Genomic DNA, 21,461 nt, shown 5'->3' on the forward strand with positions numbered 1-21,461 from the left:
AAGAACTGGCCCCACCATTGAGCCCTTGGGAAACCTGCTTGTGGCCAGGTGCCAGCTGGATGTAACTCCAGGCACCACCACTTTCTGGGCTCAGACAACAGTTGCCCTGAGATTTCCTAGTTTGCTGAGCGTTCATACTAAAGTAGAAGTGTGCAGCTTCTCACACTCCTCAATGTAAACAGAAGATCATATTTTGTAAATACTGCCATTGTTATGAATTCCTTCTCCAAGAGAAGGGGAGGTTGAATGACAGCCTCCTTGACCAATGTGGTTAAGAGGTGGGGATGCCCACTCTCCAATCCATGGTCACCTTGCTAGAGGTATATAATAGGAAGAATAAACAAAAGGTGGTTCTCCTGCCCTGCTGCTCTGATGAACCCAGACCTCTGTCTCCAAGTGTGTCCTTATCTGCTAGGCTCGTGGTAATAGACAACCAAAAAGTTTTTTACTCCATGAAGAGTGCATTCATTCATACCAAAAGGAGCCAGTTTTCCAGGGGACTGCTGTGCCAAAGGCTTTATTGAAGTCCAGATAAAGAATATGCACAGCCTTTATTGCATCCATTAAGCAGGTCACCTGGTTATAGAAGGAGATCAGGTTGGTCAAAGAGGACCTGCCTTTCCTGAACCCACACTGGCTGGGTCTGGTTCCCTGGTGGTCCTGTACATGCTGCATGATCACTCTCAAGGTCATCTGCTTTGCATACTGCATATACTTTAGGAGATAAACTGTTACCAGAAATGTTAAAGAAAATATTCTTTATTCATAAAGGTTTTGCAACTTCCTGAATCTGAGACCGAAACCCTCTGGGAAGCATCCCAGCTCCTAAATTCAAAATTATTACCTGGTTTGGAAGGGGGACTATGAAAAGACCACAATGCATCGGTGACTTTCTTATGAATCTCAGTAATAAGTGTGACTTGGAACCTCAATTTCCTTTCTTCTGCTTCCTGTCTTATAAATGTAGTTGTTTATGGCTAAATAACTTGTGAATTTTGTTTTTTTTCTGCACAGTTACTTTTATTGGATCTAAGTATGTTTTAATAATGCATTTTTGAGCTTTTTCTCTTGTCCTTCATGGTCTGTCCCACATGAAAAAAAAAAAAAAAAGAAACCAGCTGTTCTCCTCATCCATCCATTTCTCTGGCTTTCAGCAGACAGAATTCTTTCTTGGCTGACTGGTCTGTGACAAAGCTTTCTCCCACTAATTCATCTACAAGATTTTTATTTCATGAATAAGATATAAACACTAGATATTGCTCAGGCTATCCAGTTGCTGAAACTGTAAGTTCTCTGATGGACATTTAAGACTTTTCTATCAGTACAAGGATATACTTACACATAGAAACATAGCTGTCCAGCTATACATATACAAGCAAATCTCAGCCACTGGTTTGGAATCCTTCTTGATGATAAGAATGAACTGTCGTACAAGTACTCAGCTGCAGAAAAAGTACAGATGAATGAGATTTCATCGTCTGCTAGGAGAAACAATGGGGTTTAAAATTTTTACTTCACCAAGAGAACAACCTGTTTCAGCTCTCCTTGTTTCAGAGCACCCAAATAAAATATGGATATTTACTCGGTAATTCTGTGAAGGACATTTTACTCTGTAATACCAACCTCTAAATCCAGATGAAGGTATGCAGTTGTTTCTTGAATAGAAAACAAATCACATGATACCATCAAATGATGTTTCTTGAATGTTATACATAACCACATTTCTGTTTATATACATGCATATCTCGTTATTTTCTGATTTATTATAGAGTATTCAGCAATGCATGTCCTCCTGTTGGGTGAGCCCTGCAATAGCCTCACAGCAGTACCAGAGTACCTCCATCTGGCAACCCACTGCAACTGTACAGGAAACATTGACATCATCTGCTACAGGATCTTGTGGCTTTATGTACTTTATATGCAGTGTGTATACTGTTTGACAATACAAAATTAGCAACAAAATTAAGAAGAAAGCCAAACTCAAATAATGAATGTCAATTGACTGGTAAGCATTTTTGGGATAACTAAGTCTGTTTTATTCTGCACTTTATTGTGAAATCAATTTTTAAAAACCCATCTGAATTGTTATTCCAGTTCTGGATTAAAGGTCTTTTGTTAACCAGCATGATACCTAGATCTGTGAAGTTAGTTAATTGCTAACAAATGGTGACATTTTAACTTCTTCTTTTTCACTTCCTCTGCTGTTTCGACAAAAAATAGATAAGCATTCACAGAGTCATAAAATCACAGAATCATTTCAGTTGGAAGATCATTGAGTTCAACCTGACACCGCCGTGTTTAACACTAAACCAAGTATCCAAGTGCTGCATCCACATCTCTTTTTTAAAAAAAACTAGCAGAATCAGTCAACAAATTTAGGCAGTAGTTACCTGCAAGAAGCAATAAAAACAACTTACAAAATCTCTTGATTTATAACTCTGTATTAGATGCCTGATTTTCTGTTTATACCTACACAGTAACAAATGTAGGGTTTGTCTGGGGGTTAAGCACGCCCGTACTTCTGCCAGAGCTGTGCCTCATCCCCACACAGTGTTACTGCTAATCTTTGAAACAAAGTGTATGGAAGCTTAGGAGAGCCTTATTTCAGGAGCGGACTCAGTGCTGTAACAGTGCAACCACGGGAACATGTCTTCCTATTTAGAGACTGGTATTCTATAAATGGAATGCATCTTCCCAAAAGAAGCTCTTAAATGACCATTTGGCAAAAGTATTTTAAAAACTTTGTTGTTCCCCATCAAACCAAGATCACCATATCATTATCTTTAAAAAGTGCTGCCACTGCTTAGGAAGGAACCAGCCTGTAAGATAAAAAGAGGAAAATGTGCTCATTATAACAATGAACAGTTTATCAGGGTTTAGAGCTACCTGCTGGTGCCTTGTGTCAACCAAGACTACGGTGAACTACATAGTGCAAATAGCAGCTTAAATTTTACGAAGAAGGTTTAGGGAAAAACTGAGTTTTTTTCAAGGAAATATTTTGAAGGATGGAATAATAAATAATAAATAACCTTTCTCCTCTAGCTAGGCATTACAACATCTTCAGAGGGAAAAATCTTGCTTAAAGGGGCTGACTTCAGTCTGGAGCCTGTTAAGATAAACTGTATTTAAACATCAAAATTGCAGAAACTTGATTTCTTATGACCACTGTTGCCATCTGTTCTGACAGTTCTAACAGAAAAGGGAAACTATCACTGAAGTTCACAAGCCTAAATGATTTTGATGTGCGTCAGTATTTACTTGGTTTTTGGTGCTCAGATTAATGTAGAATTCCCAGCAAAAGCATGAAACAAACAAGGAGCATTTTGAGTTGGAACTCAAAATTGGCTTGCCCTGAAATACTGAGCCCTTATATCTCTGTTTGTCAGCAGTTCCCTGTGACATTCCAGTATGGTGAGGATTTCATATTTAAATAGCAAGGGAAGGTTTCCCTACAGAGATTAAGAGAGGGAAAAGCAAATAATCCAAATACCAGAGACCATGGTAGTGACTAGTCAGCAAGCCAGAGCAGCAGCTTAACCAGGTTTCTACTCCTGTTAATCAGTTTAGGTGACAAAAGTAAAGGCCATGAGTCAACTTCCTCAATTACATGAAGACATTCTTTCAAAAGCAGGTACCTGCATTTACATTTCCAGAAAACAAATCAAATTAGTTTTTTGATTTAGAGTTACAGGCTTCAATTCAAAGGTAATAACCTTTTTTTGATGTCACTTTGGCTCTTATGACAATAGTGAAGTATAATTTTTGTTTAGGTGCCTAAACTGGATGACCCTTGGTCATCAGGAATGTGCACTGAGGGAGCGGGCCCAGGGGCAGCAGCTGGATTCTGCGCACTTGTGAAAAGCCAAAGCAGAGCCTCATGAGGGTGTCATTGACAAGCAGCCTCCCGAGCACAGACATGGCCAGAAGGCCAGGCTTAGGAGAAGCAGGCTGATGTTAACACAACCTTTATTATGCCCTATCAGGGCTTTACAGGGTGTGAAAGCACCCCTACCAAGGTCCACCTTTTCCTCCATCATCTGTGTGGCAGCCTCCAATGCTGCCAGGAAGAAAATGATCTACCTCTGTATCTGTTAGGGTGCCACAGCCAATAGCCACATCCAGTCCAGCACCTGCAGCTAGGCTTTAGGTGGCAGGAGCCAATATACCTGAGGCCTGCCATTGGCCCTGGAGGCAGATGACGGGCATGACAGTGCTGTGGATGTGAGGGATGGGTGTAGCTAGAGACACATGGGGACTGTGACAAGTCCTCAGTGCTGACAGGGACAAGCAGCAAGACACGGACTGGCTGGGCTGCAGCTGGAGCTGCCACAGTGGATTGGGAGTTCTGAACAAGACTCTGGTTCACCTTTATCTTCTGAAACTTTCTTCCAGCCAGGGTCATTAGACAGCAGGGTCCTTGCCTATGCTCATTGGTAATGGGTGGGAAGAGGGGGACTGGGAGAAGTCAGAGACCCTCCTCCTGCAGCCACTGCACCTGGTCAATTTGCTTTCATGGGGAAAAAAAGTATTTTCTTTACCTAACAGATTCACAGGCTAAAAGCAGCCCTCTGAAGGGGGAAGACCTTTGCAGAACCACTACTGACACCTGCAAATGATCTTTCAAGCATTCTGAACAATCTCTCTTGCAGCCAAAACAGGCACAACCAAACCCTTATGACAGTGTTCGGGGACAGCCAAGGTGTGTGTAAGATTGCAGCAGTGAAAACTACTGTGCTATACAACCACAGGAGGCTGCATATACAACTATACAACTGCTAGGAGGCTGCATCAAATTATTCAAGACCAAAGGGCTACCTCAAAATATGCGTTTGCCTGTGTTAGGCTAGTATATAGTACAGAAGTCTTGAGTTGTGTGGCAGCATCTTTGGTAAAGCCCCCGCTGAGAGGAGAACCTGACTGACACTGTCAAATTCTGCAGACACAACTGGAATGACAATGCTCAGTACAAAAGAAACCAGAAACACATGGGCAGAATGCCATCTAAAACATGGCTGGGAGTGTGTGGGAATGACCAGACTTACTTCTCACCAAATACACTAAACCATATCTGCTCCATCAAGTAGACAGGAGGTGTTATATTCTTTTTTCATCCTCATACTAATATTCATAATCATCTGGCTCATAATGATTCCTTCTGTAATACAATTGTTTTTATAAGAGAGAATTCACCTAAAGTGAATTGACTCCCTATAATTAGACATGACTCCACAATATTTTTGGAATTGTATTTCAAATCATAGCCACACAATTCCTTCAATATGAATTCAATTCCTTGAATATGAATCTCAAACCAGTAACAATGGTGGCAGTGATCCAGGGGGCCATGTCTGTGAGTGATGAATCTACATATAAAGTTTCTATTATTGTTATATGTTGTATGTTGTATGTTGTATATGTTATATGTTATATGTATTATATATTATATATATTATATATTGTATATTGTATATTATGTTATGTGTTATATGTTATATATTTTACATTTTATGTGATATTATATATATGATATTATATATATGATATTATATATATGATATTATATATTAATTTTGTTCATTTTTCAAGAAGGAAGCAATTGTTTAACATTTTTATTTAGTCTGCATCCAGTAGTTTGTTCTCTTTCAGAGAAACCAAAAAAAAAGCTAAAAAGAAGTAAAGAAAAATGGAAAGAAGAAAGAAGAAATTTAAAAAATAAGGCAAGGCAAGGCAAGGCAAGGCAAGGCAAGGCATCACTTTCCTTAGCTTTTTATTCAATTTTCAGCAATTTTTTATTTGACCTTCTTACTTGTGCTGTGATGAGATTCTAAAAGGTGCTGAATCTCTTGAAGGTTGTGCCATCCTGCAGTTAGTTAAAAATACCAGTAGAATGGATCACTGTCTGTTATTGAATGATCATTGAAGTGTTGTGCCATTAAGCAAACTGAAAAAGTGAAAACGTCTATTTCTAGAAAAGGAAATGCTTCTGAAATAATTCATATTCAGAGTTTTTATCAAAGGAAAATACACTAAAGTCCAAATATATCTGTTTATATTTAAAAGTTTAACTTTTCAAGATAAGGTTTTGAGACTAGCTTAATAAGATTAGTCAAAAGCTATGTGAAATTTTTTTTTCAGGTCCACTTAAATGTTTGGCAATTTCTTGCTCGTGGAAATTATTTCCCTTTCTGATTTCTCAGTTTGGCCATCTAATAAAAAGCAAAACTTACACAATCTATTCAAGAGGTTTCAACTCTGTTCTCAGTTATAGGCAAAGGGTTTGGCACTGGGCAATATGGCCTTCAGAGGTCGTTTGGTCAGAGTGCTGGCATTATTCTCTTGTGGTTATTCACATTGCAGCACTGATTTCTGTGTTGTCCAGTCAGCCCATGCCCACAGTCTCCCTTTGGAGAGCAGAGCTATGTGGGGATGGGGGGGCAGGATGATATTTACACAGACCTTTCATGCTCTTAACAGCAGGCAGAACTAGGGAGACAAAACACAGGGTGCTGAGGGTGAACCTCTTTCCCTTCCTGTAGAGTGAGTCCTACCAAAGACCAGAGGTGACTTTGCTGGCAGGTTGTGCATTTAGGTTAAGTGTTTAACGACCTACATTTGATGGAGCTGACGAGTGAGCCTGGGATTTCCTAGACAGCTCCTAAGCCAGTAATAAATTAGTAAGTCTTTCCCCATTTTCTTGGATTGTTAGAAAGCTGGATGAAAATGTGCAAGCAATTATGTCCTTCTGAGCTCTTCAAATGACTGTACCATCCACACCCTGTAGCTAAGTCCCTCTCTCTGTCCGTCTGAGATTGTCAGGGGGGGTGGTTCTTTCTTCCTGAAGCAGAATGTGTTGTAAGGTCTCCTGGGATGGCAGAAGCTTCGTGCACACAATGTGCCTTTGCAGATAGAACTAAACCTTCCAACTCAGTGATCTTATTACACATATGTGTGTTTGTTTTATAGAGGGATACAGATGTATAGGGTATGCATAAACAAATTAGTTTTCCTTAGTAATGAGCACTGCTTCTGACAGTGCTTTTTTCTTTTGTTTTTAGACTCCAGGATGTGGCACACTATAATGCATGCTTCTGTGTTGTTGCTGAAAAAAAAACCCCGCTGCAAGCGGGGGTATTTGTCTACTTTCAAGGGGGGTTGTAGACCAAATATGGCCCAGGCCTGTTTGATAGTTCTCTCGTAAATGAAATGATGAGAATCCTCTTATGACTAGGAAACATTCCAGAGCCGGAGTGTAGGGTTACACAATGGTACAGTGTCTTGCCCCTGATTTATAATTTGAGAAGCAGATTGTATTCAGACAGAATGTGAGTTGAACAATGAGGTTTCTAGTCCTGATCTCATTAACAGAGATTTATACCAAGAGGCTATTGTATCTTGTTCTTTTGCTTTGCCATGCCAGCAAACATTCATAAGGTTATTTAAAAAAGAAAGCTTCTGTCACACACTTGAGTCAGAAAGTTCTCAGGAAAGTAGCTAGTCACATACAGAGTGGTCTAAATCTGCACTTAGATAAGGCTTAACTTTCTGGCCTTAATAAGTCTCAGAATGATTACTTGATGAAACATCATACTCAAGCTTATTACATGTAAAGATTTCTGGAGACATGGCTTAAAATGCCTTTTCACATATTTATGTTTGTTCATGGTTGGGTCCCTCTAAAATAGCTTAATATTTGCAAATCATCCATAATCACCAAAAGAATGTTCTTTCAGTGCAGAAAAACCAACAGAAGCAACCATAACATCTTGAGAGCTACTTTCCCTCCTGCTGGCCCAGACCCTCTGTGCTGAGAACATGCTCTGTCAACAGCCAAGCAGTCATTGTGCATCCAGAAGATGTACAGCACATTAATTAATATTTCAATAATGCTGCCAGGCAATTTGGCCTGATCACCACTAGAAAGAAAATGGAGGATCTTTTCCACACTCACTGTGCTAGAAAAATAGACTGGCCTGTCTTTATGTGTTCACAACGCATCTCTGAAGCCTGCAGACCAATTCTGCTCAGAGAACCTCAGCAGGAGGCTGTCTCGGACTGTCACAGCAAGACATGAAGTCATGCAGAGCACAGCAAAATCCAGCATGGCTCTTAGGAGATTAAAGGGCACTGTATCTGGAATACAGGAGGCATCTGGCTTCAAAGTGCCACACAGCTGTCATCACCACTTTCTCATACTCATGTGAAACATGGACAGCTTATCATTACCACGGCATGTGACTTCCCAATTTCACCTGCACTGACTACTGTGCTGTTGCTGGTATAAATAAGCACACAGCGCTATTAGCCTGTTATTCATGGTCCTGTCAAATATCAAGTGCTGTAGTAATACTCTTGTGAGCTGTGTTCTCCCAGACAGCTGATGCACATGTCAGATGAGAGGCCCCTCAGTCCCAAATTTGATGGCCAGTTTCTACCTATTAAGCATCAGAGAGTAGGTGAGGAGACAGGGCAGCAGAAACAGGACAGGCAAACCTTCAGAGGGTAGCCAGGTCCACATCACACAAAAGTGTTGCTTAATAGCATCTCCTGTTGCAAAGAACATGGATTGGCAGACTGCACGTAGAGAAACGCTCTGCAGTACAGGGGCATGGAGTACAGCAGATGTACAGATTGACAGCACAGATTGACACACCTTTGGTGTATTCAGTTTGTACTGTGACAATGGGACTCAGTAGAGGCACAAGAGCTGAGCCTCTGCATGTTGGATGAACAGCAACAGTCATCCTTAAATCCTGTGGTGGAACTGTAGCTGGACCTTCCTTTTGGTCTCTTCTGCCTGAACTCCCAGAATAGTTTAAAGGAAATTATACAACATCCTCTCATCAACTCCTGGCGTCAGTGTTACAGAAGCGTTGCACAGAATTTTTTACCTTAATTTTTCCAACACATTTTGAAATGGATTCAGGTTATCTTAGCTTCCTATCATGTACCTTTGCTCTCTGGTAAGCCTGGGGAAATAGGAACATGTTGCTCACTTTTTCTGTGCCCTTCAATGTTTTGCAAGTTTTTCTAGAGTAGTTCAGACTGTACTGCAGTAGCAGCTTGTCTATCAGTGACTTATCACTGAATGCCAGACAGGCCAAATATGGAATACTTAGGATAGGAAAGAATGACATTTTCTAGGCAATATGTGAATGATAAGCCTTAACTAACTTTGGCAGTCTTATGCTTAATCCATACCTTTTTTCCCTTGGCTGAATGTTTGGTGTTAAGTGATAGAAAAAGGTGACATTTTCCTTCTTTTTTCCCCCTCCAAATGTTTTAACTATTCTTTATCTCCTTTATTTATGCTTCCTTTCTTATGAAGAGCTGGAGAGACAATCCCAACAGTTTGTTTTATTCCAGTTCTTCTGTCAAAGGGCAATGATCTGACAAGGCAGTGCTTAAAGCAATGAATCCTATGTTAAATCTTCACAACAACAAAAAAAAGTTTTCAATTGCCTTCTGTGTTTACCTTCTTGTTCTCATCACCATTCACAGCCAGTGCAGTGCTCACAGCAGGATCACCCAGCCTCCCCTCTGAAAATGCCTTTTCAATGTTTCTGAGGACCTAGCCCCAGAGTAAGAAAAGCAGGGCTGAGGTCAAGCAGGAGAACTCTAGGAGAAAGTTTCTGTCCTCAGCTTTGGAGACAAACTCCACAATATGTCTTCTTAAATCATATTTTTGTATTCATGCAGTCAGTATGAAAAAGCCATGTTATTATATCCCCATACTTTGATTTTGAAAAAAGGTAAACTTGATATAAAGGGTCCTGCTGGTAATAGCAAACGATGGCAAACTCCCTGTCTGAAGATTAGACCCCTGCACAATAGGCTACCAGGGCCAGCTCCTCCACCCTTTGCCTTGCTCAGAAATGTGTGTTCCACATTAGCTGCACTTGTTACGTGTCCTCCATGGGTACCTCATTTTTCCCAGCACTCAGAGACAAGTAGATTTGGAGTCTCAAATGCCTTGGACCAATGATTTATGCTGGGTAGTCTGTTAACTCAAAGTAGTAGCATTTCTGTTCATGGGTTAGTACCAAACTTCGGGTATGGATTAGGTACTGGGCCTGTGTCCTGACCTTGTGTATCCCTTAAGATACATGCACATCATTCTGAATCTTCCAGAGGCTAATACCCTTTGGGGAACTAAATCATTAGTCCTGGCTTCTAGTCACTCTAAAATAGATAAATAGATAGACCAATAGTCATAGCAGCTGTGCTGGCTCATTATCTCAATGAATTAGGAGAGGGAATAGGAATATAAAAGACTTCTCCCTGTTCTCAACCCTGTTGAGGTTATATTCCAATCTTATAAATGAATATCTGTGTCCTGACTCTGAGTCCTGCTTTTGCAGTGGTACAACCACATGGTCCAATCTCAGTGCCCTTGAACCCCTATGAGGGCCCTTGCTCACAAGCTCTGATAGCTCATGTTAAAATCACAGTGTCATTTAGGTTAAAAAAAAACCCTTAACCTTATTGAGTCAAACCACTGAGCCACTTGAGGTGTCACAGACCCAATCTGCCCATCCTTCCCTCTGTAGATTTGCATCCCCATGGCTCAGCTGTACTCCACAGCCTTAAAACATGTTAATGAACACCCAGGGCTGGGACCTGAGACACCTCAGGGCATTGACTCATGAGCCTTGTCATGGACAGCACGGAAGTAAAACAAGTGTTTTCCAGGCTGTCCTCAAGGGCTGTTACATAGGGGACATTCAAAGAAGAAATAATTGGTTAGAAAACACATACTTGCAAAAGAAAGAACCCCTATATTGTCTCAGTACCCACCCACCTTCTCCTTTTTTCAGGGATCTGGTAGATGTTTTATGGTCTTCTGCCACGAGTGGACAACAGGAAAGGATAGGAAATGGCACTATAACAATAAACACTACACAGGGACCATTTCCAACAAGGAAACTGCTCCTGGCACTGCATGACACACAGTGGCTACACAGATACATAAATGGTGGCTACACAGATTAATATCTCCAGGATTTATGATTGCAGCTAAAATATTAAAGTATTCCTGTTTTCTTCTCAGTTTAGTCCTATTTTAAACCTTTTTTCTCTGTTTGTGCCACTAAATCTGCTGCCATATCAATACCTAAGGAAAATGGTTGCTGGGCCAGAAGCTTCTGGATCCAAGCTTTGGCAGGCTGCAAAGGAAGAGAGGAAAGGAAAATGAGTTTCAAATTCAGCAGCTATGGCATTACCATTCCCAGGAGACCGTGCGGCAAGGTGCAAAGCTTGCCAAAAGCCATTTGGGTACACATGGTAATTTGAACAGCAAGATCTACTGAACTGTCTCCAGCGCAGCAGTGGTCTAAGTCTATTACATACTGATCATATAGGTCCAATGCAACTGTCCTTTGTGCATATGAGTTGGAGAGAGCATATTGCCCCTAGTTTTGTTTTACTTTTTATCAGCACTTGTAGCAGACTGTCTTATCTCTTCTTTCACCTAAGAAAGCTGTGGGATACATGCCATTTGAGAGATTTTGTACAAATATCATAAAATTGAAGAATCATGGAATAGTTTGGATTGGAAGGAGCCTTAAAGACCACCTAGCTCCAAACTTCCTGCCGTGGGCAGGAAACCTTCCACTAGACCAGGTTACTCAAAGCCCCATCCCAAGTGGCATTTGACACTTCCAGGGATGGGGAGTCCACAACCACTCTGGGCAACCTGTGCAAGTGCCTTACCACCATCACAGTAGAGATTATTTTTCCTAATATTTAATCTAAACATTGCACTCCTTCAACTTAAGGCCATTTCTTTTTCTCTTATGGCTGCCTATGGCTGAATAGCCTTGTGAAAATTTCCTCTCCAGACAGCTTATAAATCTCCATAATTTGCATTATAGCAACTCAAATGATAAGATCATCATCAGGACAAGCTTTGCCTGAATATCATACAGAAAACTGTGCTGAAATTGTTTTAAGAGTGGCTCGTTTCCACTCCTCATCCAATATTAAAAAACGTTGAGACCAGTTCTAAGTTGTTCTGAATCAGCCTTTAACGGAGGAACAGAGACCCCACACAAAAGAAATATGTACTTTCGATCCAATACCAGCACAGTGTGAAGAAAGTCAGTACCATCTTCCTGCAGAATGCCTAGTGGCTCTGTTTTCTGAGGTCTGGTTATCTGGGCTCAGTTTTTCCAAGAGAAGTAAATACTTTCATCTATCTTTTCAAGTGGCCTTTGTTGGCTAGTAAGATTTGCATAAACAGGCAACTCCAGCAAAACATATTTCAAGTTCCCTATTGGTCAAAGATTGCTAACCGAAACTATATGCAAGACAAAATCTCTTGATTAAAAGTTTTGATGAGGGAGATTATTATGAGACACTATATTCAATTTATGTAAGTATGATTATATTCTAAAACAGTCAGATAAAATAGATCAGATGTCATTTGGAGAGTCAGATATCCCTACTAATTCAGTATGCTGATAACTTAGACTCTGTTACTCACAGGTTTTTTAAACATTGGGGGTCTATACCACATGGAGGGTAGCATTATAGAAGATACTTTTCAATATTCTTATTATATCAAAACACGTAATAATAGTGTCTATATACAAAATTGTATATAGTGTATATATATACTAAATAATATAATGTATATATACTAAATTGTATAGCTCTATTATATGTTGCTAAAAACATCATTGCACATTTATATGGGGTCTTCTGCAACATGGGAAGCCAAGGAAAAGTTTGAGTTTTGTGGCTTGTTGCATGGAGCTAGGAGTATAGACAACATAGGAGACTACTTTTCTTTTGAATGTAGAAGCAAGATGATTCTGAAAAGTGGCACTATTGTCTGCAAAGTACTTTAATTTGGATTTTGTGCTATTGATAAAAATCCAAATTAAAAACAAATATGTTGCAATTAAATCCTTATCAGAAGTGCTTTTTTATTCTGTTTTTTCCTTCAATTTGAAAGGCGAGAAGGTGAAATTAAGTATTCAATATACTGAGATGAATAATTGTTTGTACAATGTTATAATAGTCCAAGTAAGGGACAGGGTTCAAAGTTCCCACTCATTTTAATGGAAATTATGTGTCCACATTTTTTTGAAAGTTTTTTAAATCTCAGGTATGGTTTATTAATCAGGCACAAACGCATGTGAATGGCACCTGAAAAGAGTAATAAATGCACAGAGCACATTGCAACAAATTGAGGTGAATCCAATAATCCAATGGCAATGTTTGGTTCAGTTCCTGAATACCAAAGTGTAAATCCTTTACAGAAATTTTGCAGAAAACACTTTAAAAGACAATATAACTCTGAAAATCATCCAGATTTTCTCAGTCAAAATTCTTGTTTAGTGATACATAGCTGTCAGCCACATTACCCTACTCCTGAGAGCTGACCACAAACACACAGCTTTGTGGCAGACCTGAACAGTCCTATCAATTTAGCTTGGCCCTGCATACAACATCTGGCCCATAATTAATACAGCATTTTAAGATCCATCTGGTACTATAAAATGCAAGATATATTAAACCAAATGAGTCTAAAAGTTACTGGGTTGGGCTTTTTTTATTTCTTCTGGAGAAAAAAAACTCTGAGGGGTTAGGGAAGATGGAGTTATTAATATATTTGAAAAAGCCAGAGTACTAAATTTGACATCTCTGCCAATTCCTCAGATCTCTTTTGTCCTTAATAAGACAGTGCTCACACATTAGCCTGTGGGGTATCAGATGGCCCTTTTGTGCTTATTCATCTCTCATAAAGAACGCGACTCCTGTGGCCGCTCGTGTTTCCTTTGGCAGCTGAGAAGCCGGAGATTTACCACGCTGTAAATCTGCAGCTGCAGCAGGGCCCAGGTCCCACCAGGTCCGTGGCCACTGTGTTTGCTGTGTGCTGAGGAGGGCCCCAAGCTGCCCCCCTTCCCCGGGCCACCGCGTGTCACCTACTCCCCACTGAGCTCTGCACTCCTACCCCTCACTGCCTGAGCACACACTGGGGGGACTGTGCGTGAGCAAAAGCTAGGCCTTGATAGACTACTTCTGCTGTGTATGGATTTATTCAGAAAGGGTGAAGAAAGTGTAACAACTAATTGTACGGCACCATTGTAGACTGAGGAATTATAAGTATAATAAATATAAATATATCTCCTATAAATGTGAAGAAATTACGTATGAGAATATTGCCAAGTGCTTGGAAATTTTAAGGTATGATCCCCCTGTTCTTAATATATCTGAAATAGGTCAGATGAATGAGTCCCTAAACATATTTGTTTCTAATGACTTGAAAAAGAGGTTACAGATGAGCTCAGCCATAAGCACCGTGTAGAAGTTGGGTGACACGTATGCTGACTTGGCAGACTTAGAAGAGGTCTACTGACTTTTTCTCTTCACTTTCTCTCTTGGAATATTGTGCTGGTTTTTAAAAAATAGATCTCAAGCTGAGATGACCAAAGTTGGTTATAAAAGGACATATAACATGCAAGCACAATGATCACCAATGCATATGCACCTGTGACACATCCTGTGCCAAACTGAACATCTTCCTGTAGACAAAACTTTGTTCAGTTGCAGCCAATTCTCCTTCATCCAAGTAACTTCAGTGTTGGAATTCCAAAAATAAATGAGAAATTGTGTTGCCAAACCTGAAATGAGAAAATTTGAGATATCTGCATCCTAATTCCTGATGTGTCCAGTGCAACTGGCACCCTGGGTGTTCAGAAGCTAAGCTGGCTTTGCATGGATCAGTTTGGCTGTATTTGTCAGTAAATAAAATAGATCAGAGCCAGTCCTCTGGCCCCCAAAGCAAGTGACACACTACAGCTTGCAACCACACAGCTAACCTCTCCTTTCACCTAGAGCAGGTGGCTTTATCAATGTTGCATTGGGGAAGAGTCCCAGGACTGTGCCACCAGTTAAAGTATACAGACAATCAGTAGGTCAGTGCCTAAACACATTTCCTCTAATCCCACATGTTTCCAGTGTAGCTATAGTGGCAGTTTAAGAGTCTAATAAAATACAGAGGCTCAGACATTCTGCCGAATGAATGTGGATTACAGTTTCCATCAGTCAGCCAGATCTTATGTCTGTGCCTGGGACATGGTTTAACCTCCACAAAGCTATCTGGCCATCAATAAGGGACAATTGGCTGTATTTTCAATATCATATCATGTTGTGAGCAGATCAAGGGAAATCAATATATTGCAGTAGGATGTTCAATATTTACTGTTAGTGGAGTTGAATATTACACCTTCCTGTTCTCTAGACTCAAGCTTTTAGGGCAGAGTTTTCAATATTACCTAAATATTCTTTCCAATTCAACCTAACCAACCCCACTACAAAAGTTGGAGTTACTTTAGATGGAAGATTCAACACAAAGGAAAAATGTTATTTCAAATTTAGTAAACACAAAGTGTATCTATACTATCTTGCTGGTGTCTGCTGGATTTTTCTGCCTGTTATCTCCTGATTGTTCACGCTACTTGAGAGTTAGTTCACCCCCAAGCTTAATTCTGGAGAAAGGTTAGTTGTTTATGGGCTGGGAAGAACTAGGCAGAGAGCAGGAGATAGTGTGTGCCAGTGTCCCACCCCCACACTGCACGAAGATACAGTGTGTGACTCATGTCGGGTTTGGCTTCTCCCAGACTAACCAGTATTTCAGATGGCCTCATGTCCTAAGCCACCCTTGGTGTTACACAACAAAAAGACATATCTGGCAGCCTGCAAAGCAGCTTCCCAACAGCAGCCCAGGGCAACATCTTAAAAGGACCACAGCCAAATCAAAGTCTCCATTGTTGGGAAGATTTCTTAGCAGTATTTTATTATACTGGGTGTCATAGCACAGTCTGGTTTTATGCAAAGAGGAGTAGAGCTAGTTTTATTCCATAGATCTCTCTGTATGTCCATGTATATGCATATGAATTTTGTCTCCCAGCTGTGTTTGTGTGTACGTACATGCAGGAGGGGTAACCAACCCTTGGGTGCAGGCAGGCACAGCTGTCTAGGCTGTACCAACGTACATGTGATCCTTGTAAGCCCAGCTTTCAACAGAATTCTTTGTGATTCCTGATTGCTCTGGCCATGATCTTGAGAAGCAGGTCTCTACTTTGCTGCTCCAGACATGAATACCCCTGAAAGTCTCCAGGAGGAGCCTTCTTTCTAGGCTCTGCCATGTACCCCTACAGACTCAGGGAACAGGCTTCCCAGGGCAGCGGTCACAGCACCAGCCTGACAGAGTTCAAGAAGTGTTTGGACAATGCTCTCAGGCACACGGTGTGATTCCTGGGAACGGTCCTGTGCAGGATAAGGAGTCGGTTGGATGGATGCACTATCACTGGTTCTCCAGTCGCTTGTTTATAAATTTTCACACACTGGTTATCTTTTTCTTTAGGGAATATCTATACTGCCAAACCAAAGGGGACAGGTAATGAGCTCAGGCATTCACACTTACTGTCCCACTGCTTAATTCTTACTGTTCTCCTTGACTCTGTTTTGGAGCCCTTCAGCTGCCACTGAGAGAAGCCAGTTTTGATGGAGCTGACCCTGTGGAGTGTGGACACAAGCCAGTCAGTGCTATTCAGCTTGAAGGCTTGAATCAACTCAGCAGTATAAACACAGCCAAACAGTCTGTATGGTCAATGAGATGAAAAGGAGCAAACAATTCTGATTCCGTTTAATGCCAATTTACGGCTCTTAACATTGCCTTTCCCACAAATCAAGCAATTGTATTGTCTAGCTGAGGGCTTTTGTCCAATGACAGGATGAGAGTCTGAGAAATCTGTCTGTTCTGATAATGTTGCAGAGAGTGTTCACATTTACTATCAAGGCTTCACTAGGACATAGTCAACATGTTGATTTTGCTAAAATAAATGTCTGGAATAAAGGAAGACACTAAAAATAAACATGATCCTAGGAAGGGCACTCACTTTATTTTTGCCCAGAGAGGAAGAGGTGCAGCTTGCCAGCCTTTTAAGTTGGTTGCTAACCAAATAATAAACAGGAATAAGATAATTCTGACTATGTTTTCAATTACCTTAGGGAATTTGATGCCAAAGAGTTTGAAGTTTTTCTGTTAACATCTGAATACTTCTATGCAGGGGCCACCTTACATATATATGATGACCTTCAGTGCTTCCAATGTAATCAAATTTCTTTTACAGATTCATAGAATAATTTGGGTTGCAAATGACCTTTAAAGGTCATTGTACTGGTTTTGGCTGAGATAGAGTTATTTTTTTCATAGTTGGCTTGAATGGGACTGTGCTTTGGATTTATGCTGAAAAGTCTGTTGATAATATAGAGATGTTTTCATTGTAGCTGAGAAGGGCTTATGGAGTCAAGGCCTTTTCTGCTCCTCACCCCATTCCACCAATGAGGATGCTCAGGGTGCACAAGGGGTTTAGAGGGGACACAGTCAGAACAGCTGCCTCCAACTGCCCAAGGGATATTCCAGACCAAATGGCATTATGCTCAGTATGTAAAGTGGGGAGAAGAAGAAGGAAGGGCTGGAATGTCAAAGTAATGTTTGTGTTCCCAAGTAACTGTTACACACAATGGAGCAATGCTTTTCTGGAGACGACTGAACACCTGCGTGTCCATGGTAAATGGTGAATTAATTCCTTGTTTTGCTTTGCTTGTATGTGTGGCTTTGCTTTTCATATTAAACTGCCTTTGAATTAACCCATGAGTTTTCTCATTTGCATTCTTCTGATTCTCTCCCCATCCCACCAGGATGGGATGAGCGAGTGGCTGTGTGTTTCTCTGATTGGTTTTGTGATCATCTTCTGGACCCACTGCAACAGGTCCACACCTTTCCTGTGCTGAGGACCACTAAGCTGCATGCAGCACTGCAGGGGGAGTTTCACAAGAGCTCAGCAGAGGGGCAGAATCACCTCCCTCACCCTGCTGGCCACACTGCTTTGGATACAGCCCAGGATACGACTGGCTTTTTTGGCTGCAAATGCACATTGCTGGGTCACTGCATGTGGCCTTGCTGATCTTGGTGAGGTTCATATGGGCCCACTTCTTGAGCTTGTTAGAGTCCCTCTGGACAGAGGCCCATCCCTTAGGCATGTCAACAATGCCACTCAGTTTGGTATCATCTGCAAACTTGCTGGGGGTGTACTTGATCCCACTGTCTGTGTTACTGACCCCAGCAGGACAACAGCCTGTGTGATACCTCCTGTAGCTGGAGGAAACTGGTGATGAAGAAGACTTCACCATTGGGCTTCCCTTGATGGGGCAGCCTGTAGGAGAGACCAGCCATGAGGTAGGTTCCCTCTGTTGTCTCAGTATCTTGATTCTTACCCATAAGCTTTCAATCTGTTTATGGCTATTCTTCCAAGAGATCTCTTCCTGCTCTATCACACACACCCCTCTTGGTATAGAGGGCAACCCCTTTGATCCTCCTTCCTTGCCTGTCTGTCCTAGACAGCCTGCAGCCATCAACAGCCACACTCCAGTCATGGGATTTGACCCACCAAGTTTCAGTAATGGCAACAGTAATGGCACCTTAGAGCCAGATGATTTGCTGGAATTACAGTTCTCAGGACATTCAACATCAGAGATCTAATTGTCTGATGACAAATAAAAAGATGCATCAGTGTGAAAAATTTCTTCCCGAAATCCCTTGTTTATTCTTTGTACACTCTGCTATTCTTGTAATAACTCTCAATGTGTTCTACATCTAACTTTTAAAAGTATGTTCTGTAAAATTTTGTATCAAGATTGTAAACCTAAGTATCCACAAAAAGTGATAATTTTGCATGTCAAGATATTTATGTATGAAGTTCTCTTACAAGCCTTTTGGAAAAAAATCATTGTATTTCTTTGTGCTTATGAAATAAGGAAATGCTTACAAGGTCTATAAAAATTAAGTGGTGCTTTCTGAAATGTATGGAGATCTCTAAATAGAATTGTGAAGTGTCAGATTGTGTAGCATTCTGAGAGCATTTAATAGATCAAGCTCTAAAGGAAGTTATGGATTTATCAAGAGCATGTGAACCTTTCCCTACTTGCTGTGTCTTGGATACAGCTTGAAAACCCTTTACACCTCTCCTCCAGATTACAAACTCTTTTATTGTATGCACATGTCTGTCTGGCACAATTAGTCTATATTTTGGCATGGACCTTTTGGTCTATTGTTATATAAATAATTTCTTTAAATGTTAGTTCTCTAAATGTTCTCTAAATGTTCCTTATGCATTTTTTTCCTAAGAGGGTCTTAGTACCCAAACATTTACCACTCTAGTCTAAATATTCCTCAGCTGAACTACAACATGAATAGGAAGAGAATTGCAGCTTTAGAGAAAATGGCAATGATCCCATTGTTCCCTCTGTGAGCCAGACTGTGCACTGTAAATCATGCATCCCTCAGAAGAAAAGCCTCACATCCTTCTGCCAGGACTTCTGATTATAAAGTTTGTAGTTGAAAACTTTAGAAAATCGCTTCTTAGCTTGAGCTCTTGCAAGTAGAGTTTTAATTTAGACATTGAAATACAGAAAATATTCAAACCAAAAGCAAAAGGTTGCCATTTCTCTGTCAAACTCATTGCTAAGAAATAAAAGCAGATTATTTATTCTTCATCACGTCAATTGAACAGAAAGGAAAATTCAGTGTCTTTTGCAGGGATGAAATGGATTGGTTTCCATCAATTTCATAGTGTGTGGCTCAGTTTGGCTTCTTGCTATTCCAAGTAAAAGGTATATATTCTTGGAAACATTTTAAGAAACCATTTACATTTTATTTTATTCAAATGAAACAGTGCAGAATAAAAAAACACAAGTGAGACTCGTCACTGGCTCATATCTTGGAGTGAGTTTGTCATTTCCCCATCAGGACAGTATTGTTTTAGTAACTGAGACGTACACGCTCACTTGGAGAGCTAAGAGGATGCTCTTCTTGTTCATACTGATCCTTTCAGAATGGAGTCAAAGGGAAACCAAGATTGGTGCTTATGTCATAACTACATGGCATGATTTTTAAGACTCAAGGACTGAAAGGAGGTGCAAACACATTGTGGGGAAGTATAAGGACACATTCTATAAGAATCTTCTGCGCTTGCAAGAATACTATCCTGCTCTAGTTGCTGTAGGACAGTGTTCTGACCCTTTTGTTCAATTTGCAGGTGCAAATTTATTCTCACCAGATAAATTACAGAAGCAAAGTAGTGTACATATCCTTTTATCTTCTGGCATCTGTAGACAAAGTGATGAGCTCTCTGATTAGGTTTCCTACCTGAGGACATGCACAAGATTTAGGCCACACACTTCATGCCCATAAACAAGAGCTCCACCTCTCCTTTCAGTCTTGAACCTGCATCTGGGGGGAGGAATTGCTTCCTTCAGTGTGGATTCTGAAGCCTAATGCTGTCAGAAGATTACTATTCAACACTACAAAGCAACCACACTGGAAGCTTAGAATAGAAAGTAGGGAAGAAAAACACCAGCTGATCCAGGAGGAGGAGTTTGCAAAGATAACATTGCAATCACATTCACTAATATGTTATTTTACTCTGTTGTGTAACTGTAAGCTTTGGAGAAGCAGGCTTGCATTAGATAATCTCCGTTTATATGAATCAAAACCAAAACTGTGAATTCTGAATAAAAGCCCTCCTAGTTTCCTGTCACCAAAAAAACACTGCTTGGTAGAATAATAAGAACCTGGGTCTTCCCTGTTCTGTGAATTCAAGATAGCTCTATTGTGCAGATAGATGTGGCTTTCTAAACTTCATATTGTTGTTCTCAGAGCCTAAAATTTCTAACTCTAATGAGAACTTCAGCCTGGCACTGAGGGAGAAGCCTGGACACTTGGTGACCTCCACCATAAGCTGTGGAACACAAGTTATAGATTTTCAGCTCTGCCCTGGGGGTCTACATTGGATTTTTCTGTCTCCTGGAAACCCTGTCTTTTGTGACACTGAAGAAAAGTTCCAGACTCACCAACAGATTTGAATTAAGCACAGAGTTTCTGGAACTTAACCAAAAAGTTTTTGTTTTCCTGTTTCTTCCATAGAAAATGTAGACATGTCAAGTTTTCCTTCAAACTAAGTGACAGTTTTGTTTTGCCAACACCCCTTTTCCTAAGCTGACCCTATGTTTGACTTCAGGCTGTGTTGCCTTAGTATTCTCAAAATAGATATCCTTGAAAGTCTACCCTCACTCTTCAATTAGTCCTGATTGCTACAGCCTGTCTCTTAGGTTAAGTAGAATAACAAGAACCTTTTGCTTCAGACATTTACATGGGTGCATTCTGTTCCTCTGCACTTATTATGCTTAGGTCCCTAGACATGTTTGTTCGTCCTAGAGTTGAATTTGTAGAGATGAACTAGGACAGTCACAGCACCTGATGGTTAGCAAGGAACCCATTATTGCCAGGTGTCTGGAAGAATCTTTATCTCATATTGATCAAAATTACGTCAAATTGCACGAAACATCTCTGCCTTTTCCATGGCAGGAGGTACTGGCATCACCTTGAGAAA

At 40.6% G+C, this 21,461-nt stretch overlaps 1 protein-coding gene across 2 annotated transcripts in view; it reads left to right on the plus strand.

Moving 5' to 3' along the window:
* The window catches only part of CEP126 (centrosomal protein 126), a 55,228-nt gene extending 37,567 nt beyond the window's left edge, over positions 1–17,661 (plus strand). For both annotated transcript variants that reach the window (XM_063394540.1, XM_063394541.1), the window contains one exon: positions 1,770–17,661. In XM_063394540.1, the coding sequence (XP_063250610.1) occupies position 1,770 (1 nt within the window). In that variant the 3' untranslated portion in view covers positions 1,771–17,661. The remainder of the gene's footprint in view (positions 1–1,769) is intronic.
* The last annotated feature ends 3,800 nt before the right edge of the window (positions 17,662–21,461 follow it).

This window comes from Prinia subflava, chromosome 3 (assembly GCF_021018805.1).
Source record: "Prinia subflava isolate CZ2003 ecotype Zambia chromosome 3, Cam_Psub_1.2, whole genome shotgun sequence".
NCBI lineage: Eukaryota > Metazoa > Chordata > Aves > Passeriformes > Cisticolidae > Prinia > Prinia subflava.